The sequence below is a fragment of the Bombyx mandarina genome, chromosome 06 (assembly GCF_030267445.1).
Source record: "Bombyx mandarina strain Sakado chromosome 06, ASM3026744v2".
NCBI classification, from domain to species: Eukaryota; Metazoa; Arthropoda; class Insecta; order Lepidoptera; family Bombycidae; genus Bombyx; species Bombyx mandarina.
The window spans coordinates 12,853,753-12,870,229 of NC_143213.1; the positions used below are offsets into that span (position 1 = coordinate 12,853,753).

The 16,477-nt window shown below is 36.1% G+C and overlaps 2 protein-coding genes across 3 annotated transcripts in view; both read left to right on the plus strand.

Annotated features, from left to right (window-relative positions):
• twin (CCR4-NOT transcription complex subunit 6-like twin) overlaps positions 1–16,477 on the plus strand; it is a 215,418-nt gene that overhangs the window by 37,969 nt on the left and 160,972 nt on the right. The window lies entirely within an intron of this gene.
• LOC114253132 (uncharacterized) lies at positions 7,817–12,108 on the plus strand. The gene has a single exon (XM_028187895.2). It carries the CDS (start codon positions 8,328–8,330, stop codon positions 9,720–9,722), a length of 1,395 nt encoding a protein of 464 aa, XP_028043696.2. The 5' UTR covers positions 7,817–8,327; the 3' UTR covers positions 9,723–12,108.

Genomic DNA, 16,477 nt, shown 5'->3' on the forward strand with positions numbered 1-16,477 from the left:
TATTAATTTTGTTAATAGTAGTCAAAACATAGGTAAACTAAACTACGTTCTTTTGACAGTATTTATGAGAAAAACACCGGTGATACCAAATGATTCCGCATATTAACTCAATTTCGAATATTTTTGGAAGTTGTACACCTTTAATGCGAAAAGACGATATATCGCGGCGCGTTCTGCACGGATCGAGCGTCGTGATTTGCGTGCAGACTTTTATCGCTTTCGTATAAAAAAAATGTTTTCGAAAGTTTTGTATTATATATATACTAGAGGCCCCGCAGTAGTCGAAATTCGACTATAATTAATTGGAATTGTAAGTTTGTACACTATTATGATTGTATTTTATACTCCTATAATCACAAATTTCGCCAAGGCTACACTATAAAAAATATTAACAAAGACAAACAATCTTTAATCTATTCTCAATTTGACAACAAACGTCAAGAACAAAAGTTTGACAATAAATAGTATGCATGCGTGTGTGCGTCAAATACATGGTATGTAGTGTGTGTAATGTTTTCTTTATTGATTTAATGTATCTTTTATGCATTATTTTAAAAAAATATTAGCATTGTGCACTTCTTCTCTATATTCTCTATAAGTGTGGAAAATTTCATACTCCTCCGTCCGCGCAATTTTCGTAAAAAGGGATACAAAGTTTTTGCTTCACGTATTAATATATAGAAGATATAGGCGTCGCATTTTATGTTTCGCCTTTCAAAGATGTGGGCGTTTAAATTGTTTTTTAACACTAAGAACTTTGTGGTAGGCAGCGGCTTGGCTCTGACCCTGGCATTGCTAAAGCCTATGGGCGACTGTAACCACTCACTATCAAGTGGGCCGTATGCTCGTCTGCCTACAAAGGCAATTAGAAAAAAAAATATTTTTATTTTCATTTCTACTTTACAAGGGTGTAATTTCTAGCATATAAAATAAAATATTCAACTTATGCAACAAAAACTTAGATGACGATGGTATCGTAATAAAATTTCTTAAAATACTTCAATAACATTAAGTGATTGAATTAAAGTTCATAGTTGAAATAACGAAACAAAAGAAAACACTTTGGGAGAATTGTAATCAATATAATGGCCTTGAAATACACAGGCATAGTTTTACATACTGAGTCACCCTATGTCCGGTCCCCTTCACAAAAGCAACGAGTTTGTTTTTTAATTCAACCCTCATGGTGAGCGGGGTAGGACATTTGCGTTTATTATCAATTTAGCAGCGACTGTCTGACTAAGAGCTGAGAGGATGGCAGGTGTACGATACGATACTAAATGTATTCAAGTACACAAGATAATTGTACACTTGAATGCATTAAATTAAAACTTTATATTTTATTTCCTCCTCCTTCTTCAAACGAGGCTTGTGAGAGTACTTAACGGTAGGCAGCGGCTTGGCTCTGCTCCTGGCATTGCTGAAGTTCATGGGCGACGGTGACCATTCACCATCAGGTGGGCCGTATCCACCTGATGGTGAGTGGTCATCACGGTCTGCCTACAAGGGCAACAAAAAAAATTTGACATGATTGATATGACTAATACATTTGACAAAAATGTATTGTTTTTTTTTTTGCTTTAGCAATATGTACCTATTCATATCGAGCGATGCTACTATGCCGGAATTCAATCCTGCAATCAAATACCCATTTTTCGAAATACATACGTGCTTTACACATGTTCACGACTTCTGATTTCCACGCTGAAGGAATAACATTGTGTAATTATAAAAATCAACCCCGAAAAATTTGAAAAAATACTGCTACTATTTACAGCCTTTATGTTGTGATGTATATTGTCTCTTATAATCACTTAACAACAAATGGGCTATGAGCTCATTCATCCGTCTTCGCAATAAAAAACAGGTTTTGTCTCTACGATAATTAATAAATAAATAAAATATTACTTGTGATTATTATCGAAATCTTACATTTGCTATTCCGTGTCCAGATCTAAATCTAATGTTATTGATTCATAATCTATGTAGATACAGTAAAAAGAAGGAACGATTAGACATTGTATACCCACTAACAAGGTTATTGTGTACCTAGATAGAATTAGTGTTACTCGATTATCAAACAGGGTGCCTTTACCAAGACATCATCCACTGCTAGAAATAGGCCTGTTTTGATCTGTATACCTCTCGGTATTATTAGGATTTTTCCCATCCCTTTCTTGCAAAACTTTCGTAAGTCAGCGATCCATCTGACCCGATTAATATCGTTCAGTAAAGTAAATCCCAGTATTGAAGACGATAACAACCAGATTGGTGCACGGTCTTGCATATTATTGTAAAGCGGATAGTTCGATTTAAATGAAAAGATAGATTTATTCGCACACAAATCAAGATTTTCTGGAATGTTCTTTGATTTTCACAAGTCGTAGACACAACTAAAGCTACTTTTACGCTTTAATCTCGAGTTTTTTTATTGTTATAGCATTATTTATGACGTTTCGAATAAGATCCTTATTGTTTTCGTGGCCGCCGACAACTAAGGTGTTGTTCGTCGTCATTTCAATAATGTGCTAACCGATTAAGAATGAAGACTTTGTTTCGTAAGTCTTAATATATATAGTTTGAAACTGGTCACTGTTGCTCGTGAACATCGACAATGTCAGGTGGTGCAGTTTGGTGGTGTACATGTTCAAATGCGAGTTTAACGGAACTTTGTAAAAATAATCCATGGACTTTGAAATCGTCACAGGTCAAATAAATCCCACTTCCTTATTACATCTAATATGTGAGTAATGTAAAATTGAAATGAGAGGCTATAGCAGATTATGTAAAAAAATAAGCGCATTTATTGTAAGAAATATAGAACTATTATTTTAGACATAGTATTTAATAATACTAAACATTTACCACAAGCGTATAAAAAAATAAAGCAACAAAAAAGGAAGGAAAAGTTTCGCCGTTACCGGCTCACCAATGTCCAATATTAACGAATCAATTGGTACCGTGTCGCCGATACTAAATATTCTAATACATTGCGACCGTCAAACAATAGTCAAACCAATTGATTGATAAACATAAAAAAAAAAGTAGAAATACGAGTCCGTGAGAAAAACAAACCTGAACGCATTAGGTCGAATCGTGTTATGTATTTTCCTGATAATGCGAGGCGTGAACAAGCAACGTGAGCAACCTGATACTATGAAACCGAAACGACGTCTCCCCAACAAATGCGCGCTGAAGTGACAGACTTGTCAAGCTCGGAAAAAAAGTGAAGAAAAAAAAAACACTATTACTTTAGAAAAAATATTTCGTCTCGGCGGTTTATATAATCGTCGTGATAACACGGTTGTATGTCTGATCAATTGGTACTGATCTGAAGACACACAGACAACGCTCAAAATACAAATAAATATAACTTTATACGGTAAAGAAACGGGTACCTAACCCATACATCACCCCGCTGAGTTTCTTGCCGGATTTTTTCAGCGGGTCGCTATCCTGATCCAGTAGAAGAATTATTTGCGCAGCGGTTGAGTTTTGAGCCATGAATTTTTGGTCTCGTCCGGAGGCACTCGGGCACTTTCCTCTTGGCTGCTCCTTTGTTCGCTTACCTGTCCTGGTCAAACTGGCCTGCGGGATAGTAATAATAATAATAAAACATTTATTTCAGAAAAAATCCATAAAATAATAATAATAATACCTCATTCCAATAAAAAAAAACCGGGCATTTAGCTATTGAAATTGTCACGAAAGCTTAGCACATATTATGATATACGTTGTGAATGCTGTATTTATTTTGTGTGTTTTAAACTATAAATGGTGACTATGAAAGAAAAACAGTAACTAAATGATCGCTTTTCATAATGGGCATCCTTTAAAATTATTTATGAACGGTCTGGTCTGTATTATGCTTAGTTTGGAATTTGTTGGAATCATCGGTTGGCTAGCTACTAGTCAATAACATTTCTATAAATGTAAATAGCTTCAATATTGGTTGTAGTGACGACCCATTTGGGTTAGGAACTATGATGACTGCCGCCAAGCAAGAATTAGGTCGGTTAATTTGAAGGGTAATGTGGCTTTTTGCAAGTTCAAAAGATGACCACTTGCATTCACTTTGGTTGCTCGCCCCGACGGTGAATGGCGATTTGATTCGATAAACTCAATAGAGGTGCTTGTTCGATTGACAGTATATTTGTGATAGATATTAAATGACGTCAGATCATCTTATTGCCGAAATTGATTTTGTAAGGATTCGTCTATGGTTTTTTTCTATGTTTTTCAACATTTGTCTGCTTCTTTAGATAATTTAAATTTCACGCTATTCGCCATTCCATATGTTCTCGACTTCCGTAAAACTCAAGACAATCTTACCTGGGGCTCGTTCGGTATGTAAGGCTTGTTTGTTTTAACTATTCATTTAATCACCTGTGCAGATACTTTGCTGATTTATGTAGTTGACGACTCGTTAGAAAGAACGAACTTTGAAAATTTTTCTGTTAACAAAATGGAAGATATACGGCTAATGGAAAATTACATTGTTAATTAATAGGTTCACGAATTATAAAGCGATTAATGAATATAAAACGAGTATTCGTTCGTAAACAAAATTGGTTCAGTGAATTAATTTGTCTTATCGTGGTAATTGAATACGAAGAATTTAATTTGGATGTAATTAAATCCCTTTCATTAACTCGGTCAATTGTAGCCTATTTGGTGTTATCGGTTCGGTTGATCGGATTCCTTCTATGTCAAGGATAACGATTAGTGATAATAACATACGAACGTACAATAATAAAAAATCTAGTTCAAATTTAGTTATATTCTTATGTTTGTGCGAACCTTCTCGCATTTATCTCTGAATGTAATCTCCTATAATATTTTCGCTGTAATGCCCTTGATAACATCGTACAAAGTCCATCCAATCTTGTAGAAAACGCTCTCCTTGCTCCCCTGTGCCAGGAATCTATATTATTTTCAAATTGTAGCATGGAACTTTCTGCAGGCCATATATAATTTTAAAGCCATATATAATTTTATCTTTGTGTTCTTCGACGCCCGAACATCAGGATGTATGCATTAAAATTGAAACCCAAAAAGATTTTTGTCGACACCTGGGACAGTAAGACGCTTCGCTAATTTATATGTACATGGTAACGGTATTTAGGTTTACCATTTAACTAATCAATCAATAGTGGCTTTCCTTTGGATAAAAATAATTTAAATAAGGAATTCTATCGCCAAATTGGAATAATCTAAATGTCTAGAATCTACAAATTCGTTGGTGCAGCCACGATAGATTACCGTGAAATATTGTTTATTCACTGCTTGAAGAATATTGATATTTAAGAGAAACGTTAAAATAATGACTAAGACTAGCTTATTCCGAAACTTCAACTACTACTGTAAATACTTTCCAAGCATCTGTCTTTATTCCAACGCGTTAGTTTCTATCTACTTAGTTACTGGATGCTAGTTTGAAGTGTAGCATAGAAATTGTGTCAATGCTGAGTTCAATATACATTTTTAATTGGTATCCACGTTTTTTCTACAAGCAGTGGTATCCTAACCTTGTGGTATCCTAATAAAAATTTGTCCGCCGACTTTTAATTACAGATCATGAACGTTAATAATAAAAAACAATATTCAAAAATAGTATCTCTGATATACTCGTACATATTACAACAACGTTAATAAAAGCGAATTCGACCGGTTTGGTTACCGGCAACTTTCATAAGACGAAAGTTGTTGATACAATATGATAAATATGCTAAACGTTGGTGTGCGAAATGCACGCACAATATGTTATGTTAGCAATATTGACGTTTATCGAGAAACGGCCTGAGTCATTGGGCTTACTTTCACTTACCCTCCTCCTGTCCCCGCCGAGGCTTGCATCACCATTTCACGATGCCAGTAAAGGGGCACTTTCTTTAAGGCGATGCTCATTGATGACGTCATCGCATTTCAAATCGCACGTTATCCTTCTTGCCTGCTCACGTGTTTCAGACGAAAGTTTGACGCTGAAAACGTGCCGGCCGCTACAACATAAAAAAGTGGTGCGTAACATTCTCTGTTTTCAGAAGTCTTAGAAATGCTTAGAAAAAAAGTTTTTCCGTTTTCAATTCGGTGCCTATTTTTTTGCGCGTTTATTCAGTTTATATAATACATACTAGCGGCCCGCTCCAGCTCCGCTCGGGTCTTTAACAAAGATTTTAACGATATTTGACGTTGTTTTATTTTTTAAAACAAAAGAACACTTATTGCGTCATAACTATAATAGTTAGAAATATGCTGTCGCGACACTTTTTGTAAATAATAATGTGTTCTACAAAGTATTAGTACATTAATTTAATCTATCATTAATAGTTTTTGCAGGGCTCGCGATGTAAAGAATATTTTAGGTATTTTTTTTACACCTTGGGTTACATTATTGGACTAAAACTCCCTAGGATCTAAGGATCCCTAATTTTTTTCAAAAAAGATTATAGCCTATGTCACTTGGGAATAGTGTAGCTTCCAAACAGTTTAATAATTTTTCAAATCGGTTCAGTAGTTTCGGAGCCTATTCAATACAAACAAACAAACAAATCTTTCCTCTTTATAATATTATTATATTATATTATATAGTAATATTAATATATAAAGGTATGTTATTCATGTATTATCAATATGTCACTGGTTTAACCAATCGTCACTATCACACACCTTGATTTTCCTCTAGTGTAGTTTGAGAATAGGAAACATAAACTATAAATAAAACAAACTCAAGCCTGAATTTTCTTTTTTTTTGGCGGTTGGTAATCTGCTTTTAATCCAATCTTTTTCCTCATAAAACGAAAACTTCTTTAGAATCGTTGGTATTTGAAATTCGATTAAATGAAAAAAAAATGACACTAAAAGAGATTATATACATTTAGACTACGAGACAATGAGATGGCATACTTCTGAAGTTTCACTTCTGTCGCTTGTGAACTGAATTTTTTAAGTCCCACATTCCCAACCTCGGTTTTTCTCCTGGATGCCGGAAAGACATTAGATATCAATATCAAACACCAAGTATCTTTAGCGACTGACCACTCGACTAACGAGGTGATCAACTATAACAGTGTGTGAATGCAATTACTGTTATCTTTCAATATATGTATACAATGTATAAACGTAACACTGAATTCTGATTTATTGATTTTATGCGTTGTCAATTGTAAAATGTGAATCTATTATTATATTAATACGCGAAGGAAAAACTTTGTATCCCTTTTTACGAAAATTGCGCGGACGGAGGAGTACGAAATTTCCCACACTTATAGAGAGTATAAAGAAGGAGTGCACAGTGTTAATATTTTTTTAAATTATGCCTAAAAAATACATTAAATCGATAAACAAAACATTACACACACTACCATGTATTTTACGCACACGCACATGCATACTATTTATTTATTGTCAAACTTTTATTCTTGACGTCTGTGGTCAAATTGAGAATAGATTAAATATTGTTTGTCTTTATTAATATTTTTCTATAGTGTAGTTATGGCGAAATTTGTGATTTTAGAATATTCTTTGAAAATAGAATCATAATAGTATACAAACTTTTAATTTCAATTAATTATAGTCGAATTTCGACTACCGGGCAACCACTAGTTCATAAAATTATATATCGAGTTTAAATATGTGCTCAATTAAATTTCTCGTAGATTTCTTTTTTGAATATCTATGCAAGCACACGTGATTCTGTTACAAAGGATATAATAAAATGTTGAATTAATTTTGATTTAATTTCATTTCCCGTGTTCGCTGGAAACATTGAATATTTTGTAGTTATTCTACATTCGTTTGTTTTTTCTTACAGGTAAGTTCATCCTTCTAGTTTCTAGAGCAGTGGTAAAATTCCTGTAAGTATTCATTCTGAATTACAATAGGCTCTCATCGTCTCTCCAATCCATAGGTCGTTTGTGATTATTTGCCATCGACTAACCACGTGTTATATACAAATTAAATACGTGGAATACATAATACGTGGACAAAAAAAATCGCATAATTATTCGCCCCTAAATAATACAGTAAATAAAAGCGGCTGTTTTAATTGTGAAACGATTAGGGTTGTATAGTTTTCCGGTGCAACGACGCCGCAGCGGAGGCGAGGCGCGTGGCGCGGCACTCCCACTCGGCATCGCGACAGCCATCGAGTCGCTTTGCACTCATTCACTCCAGTCCACAGCCGACTGCCGCGGTGATCGCACGCGGTCTCTTTATCGACGCGCCTCAGATGTTAGTGTACGATTACGACATCGCGGTACATTTTGAACTTTTACCGTGACAGTGAATTGGATTGTTTCGAAAATGGGTTAAACGCCCTCCCGAACGTAATGAGTCCGGGCGAGCGCGCCGCCCTAGGGCGCCGCGAACCCGCTCGCCCTCAGTATGCCAACACAGCTCCGGGTTTCCCGCCACCCTACTATCCGCCCTATGGTGTGCCGCACCCGAGTGCGTGGCTCGGCGCCCCTCTCATATCAATGGCCGGTCGTGCACCAGCACAATCCCGGAATACACCTGTTTCGAAGTTGGCTATGCAAGCGCAGGGAGCACCACTAATTATACAAAACAGAAAAAAGTTCAACATCGGATTCGATCAACGCAACCAGCGGACACAACAAGGCCATACAGAAAATGTGCAACGAGACAGGTGTGAACTTACTGACGGAAACAGGGCGCGAAACCAGCAACAGCAAACGCGTTCTGCGCGAGGCGGACGTAACAACAACACGGATGCGGTCAGTGTCGCGAGCGATGAAAGTTCCGGCTCCGCTAACTCAGAAACCATGCTACCCAGGATAATAAAACCAAGAAAACGACGTAAAAAGGATAGGAAGCCGAACAACATCGTACCGCACGATTTAACGACTACTTTAGATCTCGGCGAAGTTGATCATTGTGCGGTTTCAAGCATAGGGACGCACGGCATTTATGACGAAACTTATTGTCGCGATATGTCTTTACCGTATCGCTTAGATGTCAAAGTACTGGAGTATCCGGAACCGGCACCGACCCCGTATCGAGTAGCAGCACTCGGAGAGGCATTAGAAGCCACTCGTTTTGGTATAACCGAGGCTGTTTCACCAGCAGAATCCGCAGTTAGTTCGTGTCAGTGTCGGCTTTGCGACCCCGTTGGACAAATTTGGGATGCAGATTCCATTGCTGATCTACTAGATGAAAATTCTAGTGGTGATTTCACACCTACAAAGCTCGAAGATTCTATGAAAGTAGTCGGACCACTAGGACGACGAGGTGCTGATACAACGTTGCGAAGAAGTTGGAGCGATCCGTCATCTCGGGTCCCTGAAAGACGTGACATCGGCAATAGCGATAATTATTCAGCACCTAATTTGTATTCGTTATTCCCACCGGCCAGACAAGCCAGTTCACCAGAACCTCGATCACCTTTGGCGCTGGAAATATCTTCGGAAATTGTTACGTCCATGAATGGTCACCGCGACTTGGAAATAAAGCTATTCTCGACCTCGCCCCCGGCTATGAACTCCGACCGACGCTCCTTTTTCGCAGATAAAAGTGAAAGTGCCGTGAACAGATGTACAGTCGAGCGCTACGATTTCAAAGTGAACAGTGCTGTGAATAACGAATTCGATTCATGTGTCAAAGTTGAAAAGCAAAAGAGTGATGTGTCAGACGAGGGTTGTTCAGTGGCACTGATGAACGGCAAACCCTCACGCAACATTTGTGATCTAAACTTAGTTTCTGTGTGAGGCGTTTGTCGTCGTTGTAGAACGTTTGTGTCGTCTTTGTAGGCTGCTAGACTCATAATTCATTTGAGCTGGACTCAAATTGTCACAGCGAGGCATACACGGAGCGTCTCAACGAGACCAGAAAATTGAACTTCGAGATCTCCGAATCGGTTTCCTGTAGATTCTACAATTAATTTATTGTTAACCTAGCGTAGGAAACTATGGGGAACTTTATCTGGAAACACAATGTGTCCTTTTTTTTATAATTCGCCGCTTATCACGATGCCTTCGACTTTCATGTTAGCCATTAGAAAATAAACTTTTAAAACGTTGTATTAGTTATAAACGTACAGTTATAACTCGCGACTTAGCGACGAGTAATATACCAGTGTAGGTAGGTCACCACGACGTCTCGACTCGACTAGTTATTTTCGAAGCCGCACATAATGTCAATGTAAAAAAACACAGTCATGATTGCTTGTATTATAAATCAATTTGTATCGTAAGGGGGATGAATGTGCCGTAATAATTCGCGGTGTGCAATTAGCGTTTCATACTACTGACACGGTTCTCGCGGTGTGGCGCGTTCGCTATTGCGGTTTCCCGCGGTTTTCACCGCGCGCGTCGTTCCGGGTGGCGCCTCCAGCGAGCGCGCATCTCTTTACCGCTAATCGCTTTTTCTCCACACTCGTTGCCAAGCTCTCTCCGGCCATTATGTTTAACAGCCTTATTGAGAAGTAAACGGCAATTAAAACTGCTCACATTCACGTCTCTCATCGCTGTTGATGTCTCTTCGAAATTTTCATTCGGCTCTGGTTATTCAGAAATTGTATAGAACAGACAAGGCTGTATGGGCTTAGATCCCCTTGCCTTTCCTAATAAGGAAAAATTGTAACAAAAAAAAAACGTCTGGTTAGTTAAAGCTGTAATTTTCATTTAAAATGATTGAACGCGGCTTGTATTCTGCCGAGTAGTTGTAATCAGTTTAATACATTACGAACTGCTTCTCATTGTCAATGCGGTCACAACGAATTCTACAACTACATTTATTTGACCAGCATTCGTCATAAAAACAACATTCAATTTTGGACATCAAGTAATATGGTTCGATACCAGACCTAGTAATCGTTTAGTTATTGAATTTAAATTTTCCTTATCAGCTTAAGTTGAAATTATTTTAAGGTCACCAAATTTGTACCGTGACGGTGGGTTTTCGGAAGTAAAAAACCTGTCATTGAATGCTTTTCGTTGCTTCATTGTCGAGTTCGGGATGCCACAATAAGTTCTCTCTTTAGAGCATCTTGAATGATGCATGCTTTCAGGTGATACACCAAAAATTACGTACATTTTATAACTCGGCTGTTACGAATAGTTATCGAGACCTCTTTCACTATACTTATTTTAATTCAGATCTCACAGTCAACTCTAAAAAAATGTTCATATTTTACGTTAGTTTCATTGCGATACAGTTATCGTGGGATCACTGAGTTTTATGAGGCTCCGTAGAGTAGTCTTCCCCCGAAAGTGTGTCGCAAAATTCATTGATAAATGGCGAATTGGGTACTGTTCCTTTTTCTTATGCGGTATAATATGTTTCTTGATATTTATTTCCAATTGTGGGTCCAAAGGCATAGTACGTATACAATACCAGATAAAGTTCCGCGATGTAGATAATGTGAATATAACGATAGTAATACGACTGCAGTGTAACAGTCTCCATCGTTGGGTTTTACATTCTACTATTGTTTCTACGGTTTAATGTATTACTTTTTTTTGGTTTCTTGTTGTGTTTGCTTATATGTTACTGGGCGCGTGCGTGGGACGATGTGATAAATCGACTCTCGCTTCATTTTTTCTTTACGACAGGCTCCGCGTACGCTAGAAGTTATCACGGCAGGCGTATCTACATTAAGTCACTTTTTAAATGGACACCGCACCGCATTTCAGCGATCGGGTCATCAATCCGTTGCAAGTCAATTGTAACTTGCCTTTTGGAGTTGGGTCTCCTTCATGTAATAAGTACTTTTAATCAAATAAAAGGAAGGTGACGATAGCTTTTTAAAAATAGTAAAGTTCTTATAAACATAATTGTATTGTATGGCGGTAGCACATTGAAGGTGTCATGTTGACGTGGATTTAGAAAAATGTAAATTTAATCTAGAAACGTCGAGACTTTCCGTATCGGAGGCTAACAAGGGGCAGGGCGCCAAACGTGGCTGTAAAACTCAACGATAAAACAAACTTCAGTCTAAAAAATATAGGCTATGTCTAACTTTAACCGAGTGAATGCATTTTATATATAATGATGTAGGTTCTATAATAAATATGTCTGTGAATGTCGAGGCATGAGTTTAGACGCTCGCACACTATTTTTGTACAATAAAATACCATGTCCTGATATGTAAAATTGTAGTTTTATTTATGAAATTCAATTCGTCGATTCCTATGTAACGTAGTTTTAAACACGTTTAAAAATTTATTATCTTTATAGTTTTGCAATGGTTTAAACCATTTTAACATTACGTTCGTGAATCGTGAACTTTACGAAGCTATCGATTTAAGTCAGCGGATTGCCCACCACGAAATTGGAATCGAGAGAAATTAAAACGTTTCTCGCCTGAAACATTGAAAACTTGTTGTAGGTGAAAATGTTTTAAACGGTTTGCTTTAGCGCTCAACGAGGTTATATTGTTGTGGAACAGCTGTTATCCGTTACGCGCACCACCTTTGTGCTTTTTGTTTGCGCTCGACAAGTCTCGGTGCAAGCCATAAGCGTATAACGGCTAACACAAAATACGTAAAATCGATTCCGGTCCGGTGGTAGATTTATTCGCGAAGCAGCTGCTATTGCTGTTGTTAAGTCTCCTTCGGAGGCGCTCGGGCGACTGTTAGCAAATCCCACCCCTCCTGGCTGAGCCTTTGCTCGCCATACTGTCCTGGTGAAACTGGAAAGGCCTCCGGGATACCAGTAAACCTTCAAATTGGTTCATTTTCTATTCGTGACGTGTAAGAAGAGACTAAAGTTGCTTAGGGCTGTACTATTAGTGGTATTTAAGTTATACATAGAATACCTAAATGTTGACTAAACTTCTGTATATGCTGGTATCAAATTGAGTTATAACTTTCAAGGAAAACTTTTGTAAATAGCACCAAAAAGCGAAGTAAATATTAGTCATAATAAAATTTGATTTGAAACATACATTTGTACCAAAACCATCTCCCGGCTACAATAAGAAAGTCAAATGGCACAATAATGTTCCATAAATTTACTAACAGCAAGGAATTGGATAGATTACATAATTTATTTCGTTTTATTTAAAATTATTCGTGAAAAATTAAAGTAAAATGTATATTGATGATGAACAGTTTCAACAAATTTAAGTATTAAAATTTTGAATGCATATTTTAGTAATAAAATGATTCAGGAGTTGCGTAAATAAAATAACAAGCAGCTTAAAAAACGGGTGGTTTTATTTCAAGATAAATAGTAACATTTTGAAGTACTTAAAATTACTTAACTATCTGTTAGTAAAGTATTTACCACGTATATAATATTAAGTATCGTAATAGGTTTATTACAACGCATTGACCTATGAGGACACTCAAAAGGTCGCATCAAATGATAACTCACCTTTCAAAAGAATATTATAATATGAATTAAAAACAATAGTAAATTATGAGCTTCAGGTCAACGACCCGTCTCGTGCTCTGCTGGAGGGTATAAATAGAAAATAATAATTATTACAGCGCATTAATATGCTTGTGACTTGCACTCGTTATTTGTTCGGCACAGAATCATATGCAGAACATGATTTATGTAGAGTTTGTTCCCCCAACAAGGACACCGGCTTGGTCAATGTCACGACACATGTTTGTATTATGATGTTTTTTCAACGTTAATTCTCATGAAACTGCGTAAATACTTTGAATCATTATTCATTTTTAATCTTCGCTCGGTGTCTTGTTTTTTTTTTTACTCATAATTATAATGTCATGAAAGAAGTTGCCAAAAATACAACGACAGGCGTTCAATGTTTTCTTTATAAACAATTTTTAGAGTGTTGGCAGTCCTGTCAGAAGTACTTATTTCAATTATTCAACACTATATTTATGATTATTTTTATTTCGTTGGATTATTTGTGGAATTAAAAAATCCACAATGATGCTTAATGCAAACTTAAATGCTTTATCTTATTTACCACAAAAGTGATCAATACCTTTTTCGATTAAAACGATGCTTCATAGTGATTTACTTTTGAGATAAATCAGAAAAAAGTTTCACTAGGAATTTAACTTATTTCAATTAATCTATGGTAGAAAAATGATTTTTTTAGAACGTGCAGATAAGTAGAATACTTTAAAATTAGAATCTAATACTACACTTTACTGAAACATCGCTAAAACTTCATATTAAAAACTAAAATAACGCTACTAGGTATTTTTATTATGTACTTGTAATTTATTTGAATGAAAAATATTAAATGAGGTTCTTTTCAAAACGTTTTCTCGCTTCAAAATTTACGCGGAGAACCAAACAAGGTCGACATTACGATTTCAATCTTATTTGCCTTCGAATAATTTCGAGATCTTTCGAAAACTTTTATTAAAAACAATTACGTTAAATCTTGTTATTATACAGTTTGTGTTTACCACTATTTTTGTTAATTAGTATCGATTCTGTGACCAATTTCGTTATTAACGATTATAGAAAATAAATTTGTTAATTTCAAAACTTCACTGTTCTATGGATTTTCCATACATGTCTAGTATTATAGCTACTTTAATAATCAATTTTCGGTACTTTAATTATCAACCACAAATGAAATAATTGAAATTGCACTATGAAATAAATAAATATAATAGCAATTAAAATGTATTGTTCGTTTACTTCTTAACCTCTAAACATCATTTGCGCAAGCATCGCATTGAACAGATTGAGATCACGAACGTAATTGTAATGCAAAATTTTACAAAAATCACTGTAATAGCTTCAAAGGTATCATATAGGCTGCCAAGGAACACGCCAAGGTTGATGTTTTAAACTGAACTGTCATTAAAGATGACATAGAAGTGATAAGTAAACGATTTTATCTGTTTCGCTTGAGACGAATTAGTCGGAGAGCTAGCAGCAAACATTTTGAGTTATAAAGTGAAAATACGGGTAAGATTTCATATATTTTTATTTCGTAGAAAAGAAAATTTTCATATATTTTTATTTCGTAGAAAAGAAAATTTTCATATATTTTTATTTCGTAGAAAAGAAAATTGGAGATGTCGTCAGTTTTCCGACAGAATTATGAGCTATTTCGAGAAAACCGCCACAGTCCGTTATTTTTGCCACCAGCCTCCACCCAACAATGGAATCAACTCAACTGTTCCCTTTTCATGTTTCTTTAGCTCTACAATGTACATCCTGAAACAAGGTTCGAGAGGAAATTCTTGTTAACGTTATCCAGTGCTTTTGTTTGGTGTTTAGAAACACTGATATGTTTCAGGAGGGTAAATCTGTTTCCACTAGACGTGATGTTTGTTGATGTCAGCGATCGTCGCCTCCAAAAAAATGCGCATAAATTATTTCAACTTAACATTGAAGACTGTCTCAAAAATATATTGGAAATTGATGGTCACTAGCTCTTAGGGTGTGTCTCAGTAACAAACAGTAAGTAGTACGACCGTGATCGATGCTGAGAGCATTTTCTATGTCTCCGGTCACCGTCCTCGTCGAACCTTGCGACGAAGGGCTCGATGAATTAACCCATAGACACAGCCCACTGAGCTTCTCGCCGATCTTCTCAGTGGGTCGCGTTTTTGATCCGGTGGTAGATTCTGCGAAGCACTGTTCTAGCTACGGTCAATGTTAGCAACACTCCGGTTTGAACCCCGTGATCTCACTTACATGTTAGGGCGAAGCTGAAATAGCCTCTCAAGGCTATCAGCATAGGTAGGAAAGAAAAATAAAAAAATACGATTGGAATAAATTTCCACAAACAGTTATAATTTACAAGTAGGTGTGTACGTATTTGGTAAAATTAGTGTGAATGATTTGAAATTAAACGCGCCTAGTTGCAAAAAAAATGTGGCACCAGTAATCGTAACGAGATAAGATATTAGCTGGTTACGATATTTTGGATAAGATAATTTCACATAGAATTCGTAATTAAATAAGAGATTTTTATAGTGTAATAATGTTTTAAACGCTGAGAGTTTAACTAAAATATACATAATGTGTAGATTAAAAGAAAACAAAAAAATACCCGTAAATAGCAAATCAAACGATGCTTGTCAGTATATTAGAGCGAAGTTATAAAATTATTGTATTGTCGACTGTCCTTGATGAGTCTGCAAATTTTCAAATTTATGGGACGTCTTTAAGTCGTTGAAAATGACGTTCAAATATTAGGTTACATGAAAGCGCGTTAAAATAGGACCGGTCAAATAGTTTTTAGTTTTTCTCGTAATGCTTAAATGAAAAATAACATTACTTTATCACATACATAAACCTTTATTAACACGCACTTTGGAAAAAAAACTGGCTATAGCGGCCGCTAAATTGCGTCATTTAGTTTAGGTGAAACGTAGTGGAATTAAGTTTACTTGTTTATTGCGTATCTTCTCGGGATTCTCAGAGAATGTTTTTAGTCGTCACAGTCGCCATCTAAAATCCGTCAAAGTACTTTTTAGCTATGAAAAAATTGAGCTTAACTTATCTTATTAAATAGTTGTATTAATGAAATTGAAACTTCGACTTTGTTAGTAAAACTTAAATCACCAGTTAT